The sequence below is a fragment of the Mytilus galloprovincialis genome, chromosome 1, assembly GCF_965363235.1.
Source record: "Mytilus galloprovincialis chromosome 1, xbMytGall1.hap1.1, whole genome shotgun sequence".
Taxonomy (NCBI): domain Eukaryota; kingdom Metazoa; phylum Mollusca; class Bivalvia; order Mytilida; family Mytilidae; genus Mytilus; species Mytilus galloprovincialis.
Genome location: NC_134838.1, coordinates 121,600,330 through 121,619,918, shown reverse-complemented (window position 1 = coordinate 121,619,918; position 19,589 = coordinate 121,600,330). Strand labels below are relative to the sequence as shown.

Below are 19,589 nucleotides of genomic sequence, written 5' to 3'. Positions count from 1 at the left end.
TTAGAATAAGTTCAATCATAGATTTTCAGGTCTTTTCAAATCTCCGTTCAGGTATCAAAAATCTGTTTTTTATTTAAAACATTTAATCTTTAATAAACTATTTCCATTCTCAATTTTATGAATATTTACATTTAATAAAATTATAACTTGAGGAAATTCCATTGAATAATAAAAAAGTTATTGCATTTTGAATAATTTGAGTCGTACCCTCACGTTTAGTCCAAATAATTATGACGTCTTGAAAGGCTATGATATTTTTTTCTTTGACGCCTTCCGTAGGGCGTCAAAGAAAAAAAATATCAGTCAAAGAAAAAAAATATCATAGCATTTCAAGACGTCACAATTATTTGGACTACCTCACGTTATAGATGCCTTCGGGTCTATTCAGGTCTTTTTCCGGTCCACTTTCAAGTCTTTAGTGTAACCCGTAAATTACTTTAACCCGTACTCGGTCTTGTTTAAATCGGAGTTTTATGTCACAACTTCCGGTTAATTTTCACATGTTGCAAGTTTTATAATTTTGATTTCAATTTTAGCTTTCTATAACAACATAAAGAGAAGCTACGAAGATGGATGATGAACAAGAAACATACAAGTTATGGAAAATACGTAAAACAATAATGCAGGTAATTAGAACCGCACAATTAGAAATAAAAATTAAGTAATAACCATGTTTTGTTCGCTTTGTTTTGGTCAGACAAATGTAAAATGAAAACAAGTTGTAGAAGAATCTTATTTTTTTGGTGTAATATAAAGTTCCTTGAAATACATATAGGCTATATAGCTACTGCTATCTTAAAGGCTGACCACAGGGGCTTGTTTAGTGGGTCAGACAAGTTTTACTGTAAATGGCGTAAAACATAGGATTGATAGCGATTGTCATTGACAGTAAAACCTTGTCTGACCCACAAAACAAGCCCCTGTTGGCTGATGCAAAATTAAGTAGTGAGGTGAAACACCAAAAACAATTTATAATAAGTTTATACCGACTACTGTTGTGCATACATTCAGCCATTTCAGGCCTCCAACGACAATAACGCTTGTCCAATTGTCCGGTACCAGAGGGAAAAGAGGTCAAGACATGTATGAGCCATATCAAGCTTGTCTGAGAGGACAAGTAAAATTATTCTGTAGAAAATAAACTAGATCCAACTTTGATGTCAGATCAAAGCAATAAACAAAACGAAAGTAAAATCAAATATCATTGAATTTGGACGATAATTTTAAACTGGTTCTTTGTCAGATACTTTGGAACAGGTAAAAGGTATATTCTCCCAACCCAGTCTTACACATTGGAATCAGCCCTGCACTTTGTATATAGCATTTTAAAAGGTACAGTTATGATGATGTTGATGTAACAAGACAGTTTTAATCACTGGCACAAAACAATTCAACTCCATGTTTAATAGACAGTTCAGCACTGTTGGAGACATTTCGGAACCAAGTCAAACATATTTGATAAGTGTTTGAATAAACATTTCAGAATATTGAAATGAATGCCCTGTCTTGTTACATTATCATTAATCATAATAATCAATATGTTATCAACATGTACATTTTATAAGACCAGGATACAGTATTATGAATGTGTGCCACTTATAAATATTACAAAACAGATCAAATCTGAATTAAAATTGACAATATCTTTCTATAATATATGAAAATACAAAAGAATTTAATTTTATATTGCATTTCCCTGACCAATACCTCATAATAATTATAAAAGAGGGATTATTGGAATGTCACAGAAGAACAAATGAAATAAACTGTTTAGATAGACCCATGACACAGTCCAGGGAAGTTTATACAACAGTGTTGAATATGTTCTAACTCTAAGTTTAGTTATGTTATAAAAAATAACAATAGAGCTTATAGTTGTGGTTTTTTATCTTCATATTTTTCAGTTATGCCATGACAGGGGATATCTTGTAACACAGGATGAATTGGATCAAACATTAGATGAGTTTAAAGGCCAGTTTGGAGACAAGCCAAGGTAAAGAAAAATGTGTTCATAGTTCTTGAATCATCGGATGCCCCACTCGCACTATAATTTTCTGTGTTCAGGTGTGAAATTGGGTTCAAACTTTGATTTGGCATTAAACTTAGAAAGATCATTTCATATGAAACATGTTTACTAAGTTAAACTTTAACCTGCAGCTTGATAGACGGACTCATGGATGTAGGGATTAACAGAGGCACAGACTGAGAAATATAATGCCCTATGTGGGACATAAAAAAAACCAAACTTGCATTACTGTAAAGACAAACATAAATTTTATGATTTTAAAAAACTAGACAACCTGCAAATGTATTCGATGCATTTATCGGCCAGTTATAGATAAAAAAAAGGAAATAAATAAATAAGATTAGACTTAGGCTTAAATTAAAATATTGTTTGTTTGCAGTTTACCGACCGACCCTTGAAAATCCTCCCGACTGTGAAAATTTTATTGCTTTAAATTTGAAGAAATTTTTTTTAATACTTCTATTGACGCGATCCGGAACTTTGGATCCTTTCCGGAAATGATTTAAAGTCTGGGTCAATTACGCATTTCAAGTTCGGTTTTTCTTAGCTTCCCGTCAAGCGTTCATGTGACCATTTAATGATAAAGCACATGGAAATTGTTTACAGGTATCCATGAAGTCACGGGGGAGTACTTTACGCTGTCGTCTCGTGTCAATTTTAAGACAAATAACAAACAAAAAAGTTTATTAGTAAACTGTTTATACAGATTCAGGCACATGTAATGATGTGTGATGATATCATTGACGATGATGCAGCTGATATTCATAACTGACACGATAACCATAATTCTGTCTCAAACAAATCGGGTACAGAATCTGTGGAGCCTGACTTTATGGAACCAATTTCAGTGGTTAAATAATTCGACAGCAGCTTGAAGTATGGCATATTTTCTACAAATCGTTGTGAAGACGACAAAGATGAAACCACTCCTCCGTGACTTAAATCGTCATGGATATCTGTAAACACGCCTGTACGGAGGAAGGGCTCATTTGAAATGTTAATGGATATAGATCATGCCAAATCAATAAGAAGCAACCCTAACTACACAAAGATGTAGAGAAAATGAATGGTTAGCATGAAAAATAAATATACTCTCTCTATATTAAATCTATCTTCGATTGCAATGAGTATGCTCCTTTTATGCCACTCATTGCAATTATTCTCTTTCTTACAATATTAAATATACCCAAACTGTGCAGCCTGTGTTAATTCAATTAAAACATGTCCTTAGGAGCTATGCTGCCAATTTTTTATATGCATTAAAAACATTTCAGTACAGACCATTTACTTTTAATTGGGTGCTATGGATTTCACCCCAAACTTTAGATTTCTTTGGTTTTCAGTAAAGCCTGGCAAAAATATAACCTTATCACATATAATTAAATATTGTTAGAAATATGAAAACAGTCGAATGTCTTTTTTTTCAAGTTGCCTTTCTTTCAATTGAGGAAGATTCAATGGTTATTTTTTATTATTAAAAATACACTCTTTAATACATTGTCTTATAAATCTTTAATATCTATATTTTTCTGATGAAAATACTCTACTCATGAAAACATTCTAGTCAAGAAGCATACATGTCTGAATATATTTCTTTAAAACAGTTCTAGTCATAATGACATTCCTTGTTTATAAGTGTTCCAGTATTTAATAATTATACCATATTTTATGTCATAAATTGGATAATGACACTATGTTAAAGTTTCAGTTTTATTTAAAAAGTTTTTTATCTGAAAATGCCTGTTCATTTGATGTTGGTTTTCAGCATGTCCAGTGTTTGTTGTTTTAAAATGTTTTTTTTTCTTCACAAGAAACTTGGTTTAGTGTAACTGCTTGTTTAAACTGTATTTTGGCTGATAAAATAAAATATTTTTCCTACCTACCGACCCTTCAGTCTGAAGGTACAGTCGGAAAACTGCAAACAAACATATTTTTAAGGTTGGCCTTAGTCAGTATATAACTACAATGTAACTTAAAACAAGCAATTATGAAAAATAACACAACATATTTACATTTTGAACACTTCACAATATTTCTTTCTTTTATCTTTTGAATATGGCGAAATCTTAAATATTCTGAGATGTTGATTATGTATATTATTATAAAACAAAAATATATCTGCCCATGGTCATTGGGAATATCCCATTTTTCCACTAAATGCCAAAGTTTAATGTTCAAATTTTTGGTTTTTTTAACTACATGTGCCATACATCAAAGTAATTTGAATTTAGATTCTCTTATTCTTATCGTAGTAGTGATATGATAAATTTGTGAATTAAATCTTCATAAATAAATCTAGTTGGTATTGACTGGTTAAGTGATATCTAATGCTTATTTTTTTGTGCACTTACAAATGTAAATGATATTTTCCAGGATTGTAACAATAGAATACAGATAAACATACACAAACATCAACCTCAAGGGTCTGAAATGGTCATATTTTCCAGTCATGACTCATGACTGATTTAAGTAACAATATGACTGAAAAAAAAATCCCAATTGCAGTTAATTTGAAATTTTCTAAGATCTGACAATTAAACTTCTGAGGTTAAATAACAAGAAATTAGAACAGTTTTGTAAAATGAATGTGTATAATACTTTCTTGTTAATTTCAGTGAGCGTAAACCAGCTAGAAGTGATTTGATTGTTCTTGTGGCACATAATGATGATCCAACAGGTAACAATCTTATTATTCTAATGCAACAACATTTGTAAAGTTCATTTTGATTGGATGATGTCACTTATTTACATGGCATCAATTGACAATTGATGCTATCGGACATACGCGCAAATGCAGACGGCATATGACAGATTTTAAATACAAGTTTTAACGTTGTTTTCTGTCAGTTTCATTAGAATGGAGATAACAATATTGTATTTTAAGCTCTGACGGCATCAATTGAGGATTTCATTGTCGCAAATACCTGTTTACTGTCTCCCCTAACGCGTCGCCAGTAAACTTAATTTGCGACCATCAAATCCCCAAATTGAAGCCGTCGGAGCTTAAAATACAATACAGTTATCTAAATAGAATTGATGAAGTAAGAATATTATGTCATATTCATTGAAAGGCTTAGTAGAGATGCAGACATCTATAAAGTAACAATAAAATACGTTTAGTTTTCATTTTACTTTGCACATTCAAAAGGTTTCCCTATTTCATAATACCAATTTGTTAAATGTTTTAACAAGTTTTAGCTTTATATATTCATCTCTTTAAATTGGTCTATTTGGAGTATTTAAGCTCATTGCTCAGAGTTTGTGAAAACTTTGTTTGACCCGTCGGTCATGGGACTGACAAAGCAAGATTATTTGTCAGTCCTACAAAATTTTAGCCAGTCCTAAAAAATCTGTCAATTTGATCCTAAAATAAAAATAATAACATATTTTATCCAAAAGTAACTTTATTATTATTAGTTTCATTTTTCACAGCCACGGACAAATTAATAAAGAAGGACCAGTTCTGATCTTGTGATTGTTCTTAATTAAAGTCATTTTCTCTATCCATTTCATCATCTGAATCATTTTCTCAGTATTTGTTATCTCCATGATGACTCCATCTAACATTTCAATCGCCGATTGTTTGCCATGAACAAATTTAGCAGGCCACATGTAGATCGGCACTTTGGTTTCCATAGGTTTCAGTTTGTTTATAACAGGAAACCAGTACTGGAAATTAACAGCAGGTACATCTGAAGAACGATGTTAACACATATTGATTAGTTGCGGTACAACTAATTACCGATAAAAAAAGGCACTGCAACGGCCGTTTTGACATCGGTCATCGGGACCGGCACTAGCTTTCAAAATACTGGTCAGAGCCTCATTTTGACCGATAGTACCGACAGGACCGACCGTTTTCGCGAACTCTGATTGCTAGTGAAAGGTAGGTAGTATGAAGCAAGTGCAAAAAAAACAAAATATTCCTACAATAGTGCTGAAAGTTTGCACCCGGTTAAACTCTAATTAATCAATTCCATTTTCACTGTAGATCAGATGTTTGTATTCTTCCCAGAAGAACCAAAAGTTGGTATAAAGACAATTAAGACTTACTGTCAACGTATGCAGGAAGAAAATATTACCAGAGCTATAATTGTTGTACAGATAGGGATGACCCCATCAGCAAAACAGGTATATTTATATCAGTTAATGTTTTGTGGTTTTAAAGAAATCAGGATCACTTATGGAAATAGAACAAATATCATTTTGATACAACCTTAGTGTTATATATCATTGAATAAGAATAACTAAACTGTCAACAGAACTGTCATTATTTAACTTAAATTCAACCAGTTTAATGCTTTTTAAAATAAAGTTTTCTATTATTTTTAACCGGATTTTTGTGACAAAAATGTCGGTTATTGATTTGGGGATGTACGGCGGTCGGCCGGGCGGGCGGTCGGCCGGGCGGGCGGGCGGGCGGCAATCAAATGTTGTCCGTGCATTAACTCATGAACTGTTCAACCAAAGCTTTTAAAAATTTAATATGTTGTTACTGACAACTAAATGAAGGTCAAGTTCAATAATGACGATTTTGACTTTTACCGTTCAGGAGTTATGGTTCTTGAAAGATTGAAAAATGGAGTTTCCAGTCGTGTCTGTGCATTAACGCATGAACTGTTCTACCAAAGCTTCCCAAATTTTAATATGTTGTTACCGATGACAAAATGGAGGTCAAGTTCAATAATGACGATTTTGACTTTTACGGTTCAGGAGTTATGGTTCTTGAAAGATTGAAAAATGGAGTTTCCAGTCGTGTCCGTGCATTTACGCATGAACTGTTCTACCAAAGCTTCCCAAATTTTAATATATTGTTACTGATGACAAAATGGAGGTCAAGTTCAATAATGACGATTTTGACTTTTACCGTTCAGGAGTTATGGTTCTTGAAAGATTGAAAAATGGTGTTTCCAGTCGTGTCCGTGCACTTTCTCATTAACCATTCAACCAAAGCTTTTGAAATTTTTATATGTTGTTACTGATGACAAAATAGAGGTCAAGTTCAATAATGACGATTTTGACTTTTACCATTCAGGAGTTATGGTTCTTGAAAGATCGTAAAATGGCGTTTCCATTCACATTGTTGCATTTACAAATGAACCATTCAATCTAAGCTTTTCAAATTTTAATATGTTGATACTGACTACAAAATGGAGGTCAAATTTGATATTGACGATTTTCACTTTCAGCATTCATCAGTTATGGTTCTTGTGATATTGCCAGGACACAAATAAATGTTAATAAATCCGGTTTGCTGTCGTTGTGACAGCCTCTTGTTACTAATTTTTTTCTGATAAACAGACCCTAACATTCAAAGTAACAATAATCAATTAGGAACTAGAACTGTCCCATGTTATGAAGGTGTAAAAAGGGTGGTCTGAACAGGAAAACATGTGAAATAAAAATTGCAAAAACATTGCATGAAAAATAAAAATCAGGACAAATGAAGCACAAGAAATAAAATTATAAGTATCAAGGAAAGGTTACTAGAAGTTATTACTCTGCTGTTCTTGAAGATCTTGCAGTCATTACTAAAGGCAGATCACTGCTGTTATAGAAGTATATAATGCATTCAACAATCTGTTTTGAATTTTCCTCCATTTCAACTTCATGATACTGTTATTTAAGTACTTATAGACTATTAATGAAGACAGCAATTAATAATGCATAATTTAAAACAAAATACTGGCTGACTTTGAATTAGTAACATTTTATCAAATGTAGGCTTTTTAATCAAATACAGGACAAGCACAAGAAATTTAGAGGACCAACACAAAACGCAGAAAATAAATAAGGAGACTAACTAAACACACACATTGAACCAAACTCGAGAAATCAAGAGAAATAAATTAGGAGAAACATGTGTAATAAAAAGACATACAATGTTGCATGAAAATAAATATTTACCACCCTCTTTCAATAGATACAATTTACTAAATTGCTATCACTATTGTGTAAATGTTTTGTACATACATAAAAAAAAATTTAAACAATTATTTTATCTGTTTATTTAGATGAGTATAGTATATCAAAAAAGAGCAGTGTATTATAGTCATATGTTGTTCACTATTTTTCAGTCATTAACAGACATGGCACCAAAGTACATATTAGAACAGTTTATAGAATCTGAATTGTTGATCAACATTACAGAACATATGGTATGAAAACATTTCTAGTGAGGTATTCCGACAATATCTCTATAAAAAATATTATTGGGTTAAACCCCTTATGATTGGACTTTCTTGTTTTAATCCCTAGTTGTGAGAACTTATCCACAATTTCCGGTACACACATTTCATAGAAAAAGACACTAGTGACATTGGAATATAAATTATACATAAAAATGTACATATTTAATTTTGATTAAAATAATGGATACATGAAAACAGGAGACCTAAGCTTGAGTACAGCTCTTCATCTGGGACCTTTACAACAAAAATCAAATCAACCAAATTGAGATGGTCCAACGAAGAGCTGCTCGCTATACATGTAATAGATATTACAATACCATCTCAGTCTCGAATATGCTTGATCACTTACAGTGGCCTACATTAGAATTGAGACGTATACAAACAAGACTAGTGGTATTCTATAAGATCATAAATCAACACATAGCAATCTACCCTAAAGATCTTCTTGTTAAATCAGACAGTAGAACAAGACTTAAACATACCAACCACTTTAAACAAATTCAAACAAATAAAGATTCTTACAAGTTCTCATTTTATCCACATACAATAGTACAATGGAACCTACTTCCTACATCAGCAATCCTTTGTACAACAGTCAATGGCTTCAAAGAGCAGATTTCTATATCTGCTATTTCTTAAATATTCTAAAAACTGCATAACATGTACTTGCATGTTACTCTATTGTAATAAAAATTCATAATATCTAATAAAATTTGTAGATTTAGCTAAAGTCCTTATATTTGTATAAAGTAACATTTGTTTATAGTGGAAAATTGTTTTAACATTAAATAAGCTACAATTAAAAAATGCTTGCTAGTCCCGCTCTGTGATTATTATTAGATAACTCTGGTTAATTTTTCAATCAATTTATCATGAAAGGGAGATAAATAATTCTGCTTTCTTTTATAGTCTTTTTCAAAAATGATATGATTCTTTATATTGGTATGTAATCATTTTAAACGTTTCAAATTTATGAACTTATATTTGTACACCAATGTCTTTGATACACCAATAACAAAAACTGAAATATATTGAATTGATACATTTTGTAATTATTCAAAATTAAATCAGAAACCTATACTTAATTATAAAATAATGAACCTGTTAAAGGGAGACAATTCTCACATAACCTTTTTTTCGAATTAACACATAATACAAAGGAATGTCACTCTTGCATACAAATGGCACATCAATATAATAAATTAACTGGGCATTCCTGCTCCACCTTCAATGAAGATTCTAAATTATAAATATTACTAAAAGCTGTTAATCTATAGGATAGTGAAGACTAATGAAAGCTAACCCACTGTAAAAAATATTTCTTTGAAATTTTTTAAAACTTACTCAGAATATAAACGCTCGATCCACTTGACTTTCATAGCTCATAATTAACGTTTTTACACGATATTTTTATAAAATAGTTAAAGATTATTTGCTTTTCAAAGTGTAAGACGCAATACAAATCGTATCCTTGCATCATCTTACCCAAATACAGATTTTATTAAGTCCTGAACATTTCGACATTTGTTTGTTTATTTTTATCAAAACCGGTTTGTAAGCAAATCACAAGTACATGTTATGTCCCGACTAAATACCTATATCCCGTTATCGTCAGGTAAATATGCTACATGTACATAGTTTTACCAAGAAATATACATAGGATAACAATTTACAATTTTTTTTTATTAATTCACTGTTATATTTTATTTTATTTTTCTATGCACCAATGCAAGGTAACGTAATATTACTGAAAATTTATTTCTTTTAAATTGTAAATAAGCCACTCATGCAACAGCACGTAATTGTCAAAGTTGTGACTGAGTGCGGAAATATGAAGATAAATAAAAATGTGTACTTGTTTTTGTTTATATTTGATATTTTATTTATTCTTTACAGTTAGTACCAGAACATGTTGTGTTGACACCAGAAGAAAAAGCAGAATTGTTATCTAGATAGTATCCTATTTTGAGAGTCTTATGTTCATAGAAATTTTATAAAAATAAGTGTTATCAAAACTTTTGTTGAATGATTTTGTGTTATTGTGAGTTGTATACTCTAAATATGGAAACAACACCAACCATATTATTCACACAGTTTTGATTGATAGAAGCACCAAGGAGCCTGTAGTTGTTTTAGCATTTACAAACATTTATGTAATTTTATTGGTTAATGGTAAAGTTCACAACCATTCATTAGTTATATCTCATACAACTTATTACTTATTAAAATAAATTGATCCTGTCCCATTTTAAATATGATGTTATAAAACTAATTTTGATGTTCTTCATGTGTACTCACAAGATCACCTTTTTTGACAAAATTTATCTGTCATAAATATTTTGTGCTGTGTGGACTGTTTATTTGTGGAATGATTCTGTGATGTCTACAAAAAGTAGTTGCCTATCATAATAATGATTTGCAGCTTTCACTCACAAGAAATCTGATTTGAGATCAGTGTTCAAAATTTGATTTAAAAAAAAAATCAAAAAATAATCTACTATCAACTTAATAATTTTAAAATTACCATTTTAAAAACAGCAAAATAAACCTTATGTTATGATGGTCTTGTACTAATATTATCTCTTAGTAGTTTTCATATTGATCCTTAACATATCTCAGTAGATTAAAAGAGTCACAGTTGCCTAGGATACAGCAAGGAGACCCAGTATCGAGGTATTTTGGACTAAAACGAGGCCAGGTATGTAGCTGTTGTATTGTCCACCACCTTATAGTATATGGAGGCATAAATGTTGCAAGGATTGTATCAAATCATAAAAAGAAAAATGTTAATGAAGAAATCATTCTCAGATTCCAAATTTCAATCTTCTTTTCGAGATTTTTATGGTAGGGTGTTATCATTATGACTTGTATTGGAGAAAACTAAAATCATTAATATATAATATTTTTTAAGGGACATTTGTGTAATACTAAGTACTTAATAGTATAAATGAAAGAAATAGAAAAAACATTGCATTGTTCCTAATGTTGATTTTGCTTTATGTTGCAGGTTGTTAAGATTATCAGGAACTCTGAGACTGCGGGTAGATATGTCAGTTATCGACTGGTTGTATGAAAACATTTTAACAGTCAATATTTGATGGAAAGAGCAACAATCTACAACATTTCTGAACATATGTTATTTTTGTTGACTTGCAGTATAGTAACAGTTATAGACAACAGTGAAACTAAAATGCAGTTATTATACTTTTGCTGATATAGAGATGTTATCAGCTTTTGTTTTCATATTTATTATGCCAAGGATGTGGAAAGACAAAAAAATATGGCAACCATTATGTTTTCTTAAGTGAATATTGATTTAAATGCCATAGACATTTTAGATTTAAACCAGTCAGGAAAGTTCAACAATGATAAGTCGTCAAGAAATAGGGCAAAAAGTATTGGAACTATAATTTTACATAGTTTTTTTAACACAACATAACTGTATGCCCTTGAGTTCTAAAAGATTATTAGGATTTTTTCAGAATAGCAAGTTTTGGGTTTGTGATAAAAAATTACTATGAACTCTCTCACTTGTCTTGTGTTTTACATACCTGAAAATGTTAAGAATATTTATCTGTTTAATTGTATTTATCTGTTTAAATGTATACTTGATTTTATTCAAAAATCATCCAAATCAGAAATTCATTACTTCATCATTCATTTGTATTTATCCATCTCATTTACGGGATATTCACTTTTCCTTTAACATATTTCATACACATTTAAATATTTGTAATAAAATCAAACATATTTTTGAACTGGTCTCTCTGATGAAGAATAGGCTGATTGTATTATTTATATTAACAATTTTAAAGCAGTAGATATTTTTTAGTTCGTTTCTGAAACAAGTCATTTCAGAGACTTTCAGAAGTGTATGTGGAATTTTATAAAATGAAAAATAGCACTTCAAAATTTTGATGCATATGAATCCCTTTTCTGGATTAAGCTTTACATGTACAAATGTATAAGGAACCCTCAAACAAAAGAAATTAAAAAAACAAGAATGTATAAATACCTGAATATATGAAGAGCTTTATGACCAAAAGTTACCTAAAAAGCATAGTTAAACATATCTAAGGTCAACATTAACTTTAAAGAATTTGAACCTTAGTTTCTTTACAATTACTAAAGGAGGGCCGTAACTAGCTTCTTTTAAAAGTGAGGCAAAATATAAAAATTTTTAACCATTAACACTGAAAACTAAGAGTATGATTAAAAACATGGGTCACGAAAAACATGCAGGAGTGAAGAGAACTTGCTTCTTGCAAGATACTCACTGTGAAAAAAAATTTGATATGAAGACAAGCTTTTGTTTCAACTTTTTTTTTAAATTTCTGACATGAGGCATTTGCCTCCATGTAGTTATGGCCCTGTAAAGGTATACATGTATTACTTATCTTTTATCAAAATTAAATGTAAATAAATGACGTTCTGATAATCCTCTGTGCTCATTTAAGGTTTTCCTGCACATACAGAAATATATCTTTGAATCTTTAAATTGAGCACTAGCTTTCATTTAAACAAAAAAATAATAATGAATTATTTTTTCACCAAGTATTGCCTACATGATAGCTCTAACAATTAGTAAAAAATTCAGCAAGAAATGTAAGAAGGCCATGAAAAGATATCAAAGAAATATTCAAACTGATAAGTTGAAAACAAACTGACAACAACATAGCAGAAAAGGAAAACAACCAAAAGACTAACAATAGTACACGATACACAACACAAACAGCTGAAGACTGAACAAAACTAGTAGCCTGCCAGAAATAGGGGGATTTCAGGTTCTCTGGATGTGTAAGAATATCCTGCTCAACATATGGAATCCATTGTATTACTCATGTTAGAACACTACTGATAGGTCTTATTTGGTTGGTCACATTCCAGGAAAAGAAGTGGTTACAACACTTTGAACAGTTCATTTGTTATCTGTGGAACAGATATTCTGTAACTGGCAACCAGCTTCAGATGGTATCTGCATAGGAGACGTGTATTCCTTTTGCAGGTGCTGCTGCAATGGTGCTACATAGAATAAGAAGCTGAAATCATATCCTGTCGCAAACTTTTGTATTTAATTGACCTTTGTTTCAATTCACCGGTATTGCATCTGTTGTATCCTTAATTTCAAATTTGAAGGGATAGATGCGTTCAACATAGTCACCAAAGGTTGAATTATTAGGTGAGAGAACATAATCTATATAGTCACCAAAGGTTGAATTATTTAGTGAGAGAACATAATCTATATAGTCACCAAAGGTTGAAGTATCAAGCAGTCTTCACGCTGAGTGGCAGCCCAGGCTAGTAAAATTGCTCTCGGGCCTGTAGAAATCATATCTACAGGCCAACAGAATCTAACTAAAAAAAAATTGAAAATTGAGCTCCGGGCCTGTAGATTTAATAGTTCATCGTGAAGAGAACATAATCTATATAGTCACCAAAGGTTGAATTATTAAGTGAGAGAACATAATCTATATAGTGGAAAGTTAAAGGATTCTGCATACTTTTTTCTTTCTTACTTAAAAATTTCTGTATGAAGTCGGCCTCATATGAATAAAGGAGCAAGTCTTAAAAAAAAATGTATAAAGTCGAAGTTGAAGAGCATTGAGGACTAAACATTCATTATTGTCTATGATTGTCCAATATATTTTACTTCTTTCGTTATAGCAGAGCTGACCGTTTGGTGTGTAGACTTTTACAAAAAGTTCTTGTAAGGCTTTGGAGGTTCCTTAAGTTGTCCCACTTTGATTTTTACTATATATATATATATATTGTAACTTTGTTGAGGATGAATCAAGTATAAATTGTAGGAATAAGTCCCCTTTTTCAAGTCCATCAATTTACTCTCACTGAAATTGTTCTATTTTAAGCAGATGTTTTTATCAAATGTAGTACAATCTAATAGGAAATGCTTTGTATCTTCCTCGCGTAGACTGCATGAAGTACACAGATCAGAGAATTTTGATTTGTCATACATTCTTGTGACAAGTTTCGCTTTAGGTTCAGCCTTTTTACATCTAAAACTGTGTTTTAGACAATTTTCCAGATTTGAAATAATACAAAAACAGAACAGTTGGCAAGCTTTGTATTTGTCGCCATATTGAAGTCGTTTTAAAATCAAAATATCGGAAGATCACAGGCACTTGTCTCAAAAAAAAAAAAATCCTATATACCTTAATATATATTAAGGTATATAGGAATTATTTTTTTGAGACAAGTGCCTGATTAAGGTATATAGGATTTTTTTTTTGGAGACAAGTGCCTGTGCGGAAGATGTATAATTTTGTACTTCGATACAAAAGAGACTTCGATGTAGAACATGTCTATGCTTAGCGACTACAAGCGGTGACATTCCCTTTTGAGCATGTAGTCCTGGCCCAAGAAGTGCATAGATAGTTCGTCTTGCTGTCCTTTGACATTTCCTTTTGATGCGCCTAATTTTGATCTTCATAGGACTTGCAGAATGGTATTAAACTGTACCATGTATCACTACAGTAGACAGTAGCGGATCCAGAAATTTTTATAAGTGGGCCTAAGAGCGGGCCCGCTCCAGTCATGCGCCAGTGATTCCCTATATAATCAACCATTTTTTTCCTAGAAAAGGGGACCGGGCCTACTGGGCCTCCCCCTAAATCAGCCTCTGGTAGACAATACTGCTCATTGTCGTACACCAAGTACCTATAAAAAAAATCATCAGACAGGTTATTGTTCCATTTGACTTTCACTGTCACATTTCGGTACATGACGTCTCATAGAAGCCAGGTGATTTCCAGTAATTCAATCATGGTAAAGTTTAAATTAGAAAGATCTCATGGTGTATCTTGTCACTCAAAAAGAATTTTTGGCATCTAGCGTTACAACTACTAGTCCTGTGATATTTCTTTATAGTGTTTACCAGGCACACGTACTACGATAGCAGCGTAAACAGACGAGGGGCTCTTTCATGCAGGAGCTTGATCTGCGACTTGAAAAAGTTTGGCTCTGCTCTTTAAGAATATACCTTCTATAAATCAGTGTTGACATTGTGTTTGTAACTGTTAATACCCACAAGGATTTGTATAGTTAAACTATACAAATCCTTGATACCCGTTAGTTTTATATAATTTATCCTTATCAGTTTTGTGAACGGGGGTAATAACATCTTTCTTGATTACTTGAGACACATCCTTGTCTTTGGAAACACTTTTGATAATGTCTATCAGAAATGGTAAAAAAACTAAAAACTCATCTGGCATGCATTTAAAGTGCTCAGCCAACTGCCCATCTGGTCCTTGATTTTTCCTGATTTTAATTTGCTCAAGATATTTTGTACTTCCTCTTGGTTTGTTTTTCAATTTTCTCATTTTTAGCTCACCTGACCCAAAGGGATTATTAAGTGAGCTTTTTCATCACTTGGCGTCCGTCGTGTCGTCGTCCATACACAATTTTTTTACAAAAATCTTCTCTGAAACTAATAAGCCAAAAACCAAACTTGGCCACAATCATTACCAGGGCATTTAAAGTAGTTAAAAAAATGTGTCAGGCTCTTTTGATTATCTAGCTGTTTGTTTCTAGTTCTTCTATAATATAGTTTTGTAAAGTAACAGGTTTGAGTTTTTCACAATTGAATTTCTGTATATCAGCTTCACTATGTATGCACAGTTTTTCAAAGTGTCCTTTCCATCCATTGAGAAGTTGTGCCTTCTCATATTGTTCATCAGCACTGAAAAGCATCGTGCACGTGTCAGTTGTCACCGTTTTCTTGGTACGCTGCCACTAATGTACGCTGCAGTCGCACTAGCTTGTGAAAGATGTTTGTATCCCTTTGAGATTATCTCATTATATATTCTATAAGTCTATTTCTTTTAGAGGCATGTGCTCTCTTCTGTGTAACCTTATAGTCTTTCTTGTACCTCTCATTTTTAGCTCACCTGGCCCGAAGGGCCAAGTGAGCTTTTCTCATCACTTTGCCATGGTCCGTCGTCCGTCGTCGTCTGTTAACTTTTACAAAAATCTTCTCCTGTGAAACTACTAAGCCAAACTTTACCAAACTTAGCCACAATCATTATTGGAGTATCTAGTTTAAAAAAGGTGTCCGGTGACCCGGCCAACCAACCAAGATGTCCACCATGGCTAAAAATAGAACATAGGGGTAAAATGTAGATTTTGGCTTATAACTCTGAAACCAAAGCATTTAGAGCAAATCTGACAGGGATAGAATTGTTCATCAGGTCAAGATCTATCTGCCCTGAAATTTTCAGATGAATCGGACAACCCGTTGTTGGGTTGCTGCCCAAGAATTGATAATTTTTAAAGAAATTTTGCTGGTTTTTTTTTTTATTATCTTGAATACTATTATAGATAGAGATAAACTGTAAACAGCAATAATGTTCAGCAAAGTAAGATCTACAAATAAGTCAACATGATCAAAATGGTCAGTTGACCCCTTAAGGAGTTATTGCCCTTTATAGTCATTTTTACCAATTTTTCGTAAATTTTGTAGTCTTTTACAAAATTCTTCTCCTCTGAAACTACTAGACCAAATTTTACCAAACTTAGCCACAATCATTATTGGAGTATCTAGTTAAAAAAAAGTGTCCGGTGACCCGGCCAGCTAACCAAGATGGCCGCCATGGCTAAAAATAGAACATGGGGGTAAAATGTAGATTTTGGCTTATAACTCTGAAACCAAAGCATTTAGAGCAAATCTGAAAGGGATAAAATTGTTCATTAGGTTCATTATGACATTTGAACATCAATAATAATATTATTATTCTTTATCTAAAGAGGGTAACACAGTTAGCTATGAAACTTGTTTTCCCTGAGGCCCTCAATAAACTACTGTTGTATAAATATATGCTTATAAGTACCGAGAAAAGCTAACAGTAGTTCAACGAAGATAGTTTTATTCTTTCAGAGTCTGCTTTCAAAAATACGGAAGATTTGTTTATCCATATCGCCTTCTGTACCAAGATCTACTAATAGCTCTGATATGGGAAAACCCCAAATTTGCAACAGTACTTACTTTATATTTCTGCAGTTATTTGGACTCATCTCGCGAGTCTTATCATTCCAAGAACTGGCGTTAATGCATGCCTATTTCTACTTTCTGAAGAACATCCTTACTGTTTATAACTTAATATATCAACGGTGTATACTGAAGCAGATCTGCCGGTATGCGTTAACGTGTTGACAAAAGATTCCATGCATCACCTGTAGTGCTTTTCTAGTTTTCAGTCTTTTTGAGGCAATTTTACCATCTTTTTCTCTGCACTGCACGTCTATATGAACTGTTAAACCCCTCGTATTATCTAGTGATTCTGCATTCCTTAGATATATTTGGTTATATTATAGGCCACATTCGGTGGTCGATGTAAAGCCTGTTCTCGTTGGCTTTGTTTAGGGTTGTAACACAGTACATTATGTATATTCGCATAAGGTTAATCACTGTAGCAAATTATTTTGTTCGTCGTCTTTGATTGAAATAATTGTTTCTTATCTGATAAAACAAAGAGAAAATAATATTTTAAGTTTATTGTATAGCAATATAATATTTCCCACAGAAAGTAACCAAAAGTTAGCGTGCAATAATATACAATAACTGTCTTTTGATGAGGTAAATATGCGGTTTTATTGACTTTTAAAAAAATGATATTCACTGAGGCCGACGGCCGAAGTGAATATCAGTTTTTCAAAAGTCAATAAAACCCCATATTTCCCGAAACAAAAGACAGTAATTGTTTTATTCCATAGCCCGAGAGAAGAAAATATATCTAATGACAAACATATACCAATTTTTTTTTTACATGAAACATTTTACCATAACGTTGCATGTAAAAGCGCGTGACGTTTAGCGCGGTGAATAACACTTTCTCAGGTGAATATGCTTTTTTATTCAAAATCCAATTCATATAGAGAAACCTACTAAAATAATACCAATATGGAATAAATTCTAATATTGCACTAGTGCAATAAATCTTCAAAAATTCATGACGTCATCAACGACAAAATCTTAGTTTAAACCAATTTTTACTCTCAAATATTATATTGCTATACAATAAAAGGGTTATTGCATGAATATTTGGGAATATTGTCCCTCGTAGGACATATATTGCACTCGCAAGCTCTTATGTCATGAATTTTATATACATAACAGTATATGTGCACCCGGGTGTTGATGTTATTTGTGAACTTTTGTCTCTGAAATAAAGCATCTTATCGTACTTATCCGAAAGAAATGGAGTCGGAAATGAACCGCTAAGTTACATTAAGTATACTAGATTTCCTGAACGTATCATTTCAATCGCTATTGTGACGACGTCATTCAACCCTTAATTTATTTAACAATGATAATTAATGCAATTTCTCAGAAATTATTTCGATATCTTTATTTTACATAAATCTATATAAACATTGATAAATAAAAACAAGGAAATCCTCGATTTAAACAACGAAAACCAAACTTTTTCTGCATAAAAGCTTTGAAGTGAAACAAGAATTCAAACTTTCGAAACTAGATGTTTACTTAATGAATGGCTATTATCTATTTTGAATTTATTGAACCATAAAACTAATTTTTTTACTCTTCACATTGAATAATCCGCGAAGTGGATTATGTAAAATGTGAAGAGTCCAAAATTAGTTTTATGGTTCAATAAAATCAAAATAAATTATTGCCATTCATTATAAATAAATGTCTATCAAAAATAAGGCCCAAAGAACTTTTTTTATCATTTATATTAACAATAACAACGTACACACATGTTGGCGTATGAATACACAACGTCAGAGTGGGCGTGTCGCCATCAAAATTGACAACATTGAAAATAAAACTAATAATTTTAACCAATCAGAAGACAGTAAAAACACCAAATTTATTTATATACAAAAACAAGAAATGTGATTATGCATACCTTACTTAGTAGTGAAGAGCAACCAGATATACCACTTTACCTTGAAATCAAAGAACTTGTCTAACTAGTCGATCCTTTATGATAATGAAGATGGAAATCACTTCCTACTACACTGTCAACGATTAAAGATATAACTCTTTTTAATGCGATGTACAGTATAGAACATCATATGTTTTCAATTTATTTCTGATACTGAAAAACTAGTGGCCAGAGATATATAATATATATGTATAAGTAAGTAAGAAGTAAATTTTATTTATAGTCGGGCATGATATGTACAATTCAACAAGGTAAACATGAGCTCTGTAGAGCTCTTAACCGACTTGATATTTAAAACAAATGAAAAATTACAAATTATCTAAAATAATGTGAGTTATCTTTAAGATTTAATATATTGTGTAAAAACTCAGGACTGGATTTTGTTAAAATTTTGTAAGTTTCTAATGCCATGGTTCTCATGCGTCTGATTTTAAGAGTTGGTAA

General features: G+C 31.9%; 1 protein-coding gene across 1 annotated transcript; it reads left to right on the top strand.

The window, feature by feature from the left end:
- The first annotated feature begins 467 nt into the window (after window positions 1-467).
- LOC143055901 (DNA-directed RNA polymerases I, II, and III subunit RPABC1) lies at window positions 468-11,975 on the top strand. The gene is made up of 8 exons (XM_076228950.1): window positions 468-626; window positions 1,905-1,993; window positions 4,642-4,703; window positions 6,018-6,157; window positions 8,104-8,184; window positions 10,114-10,172; window positions 10,837-10,915; window positions 11,225-11,975. The coding sequence occupies exons 1-8, from the start codon at window positions 570-572 to the stop codon at window positions 11,288-11,290; spliced, it is 633 nt and encodes a 210-aa protein (XP_076085065.1). The 5' UTR covers window positions 468-569; the 3' UTR covers window positions 11,291-11,975.
- The last annotated feature ends 7,614 nt before the right edge of the window (window positions 11,976-19,589 follow it).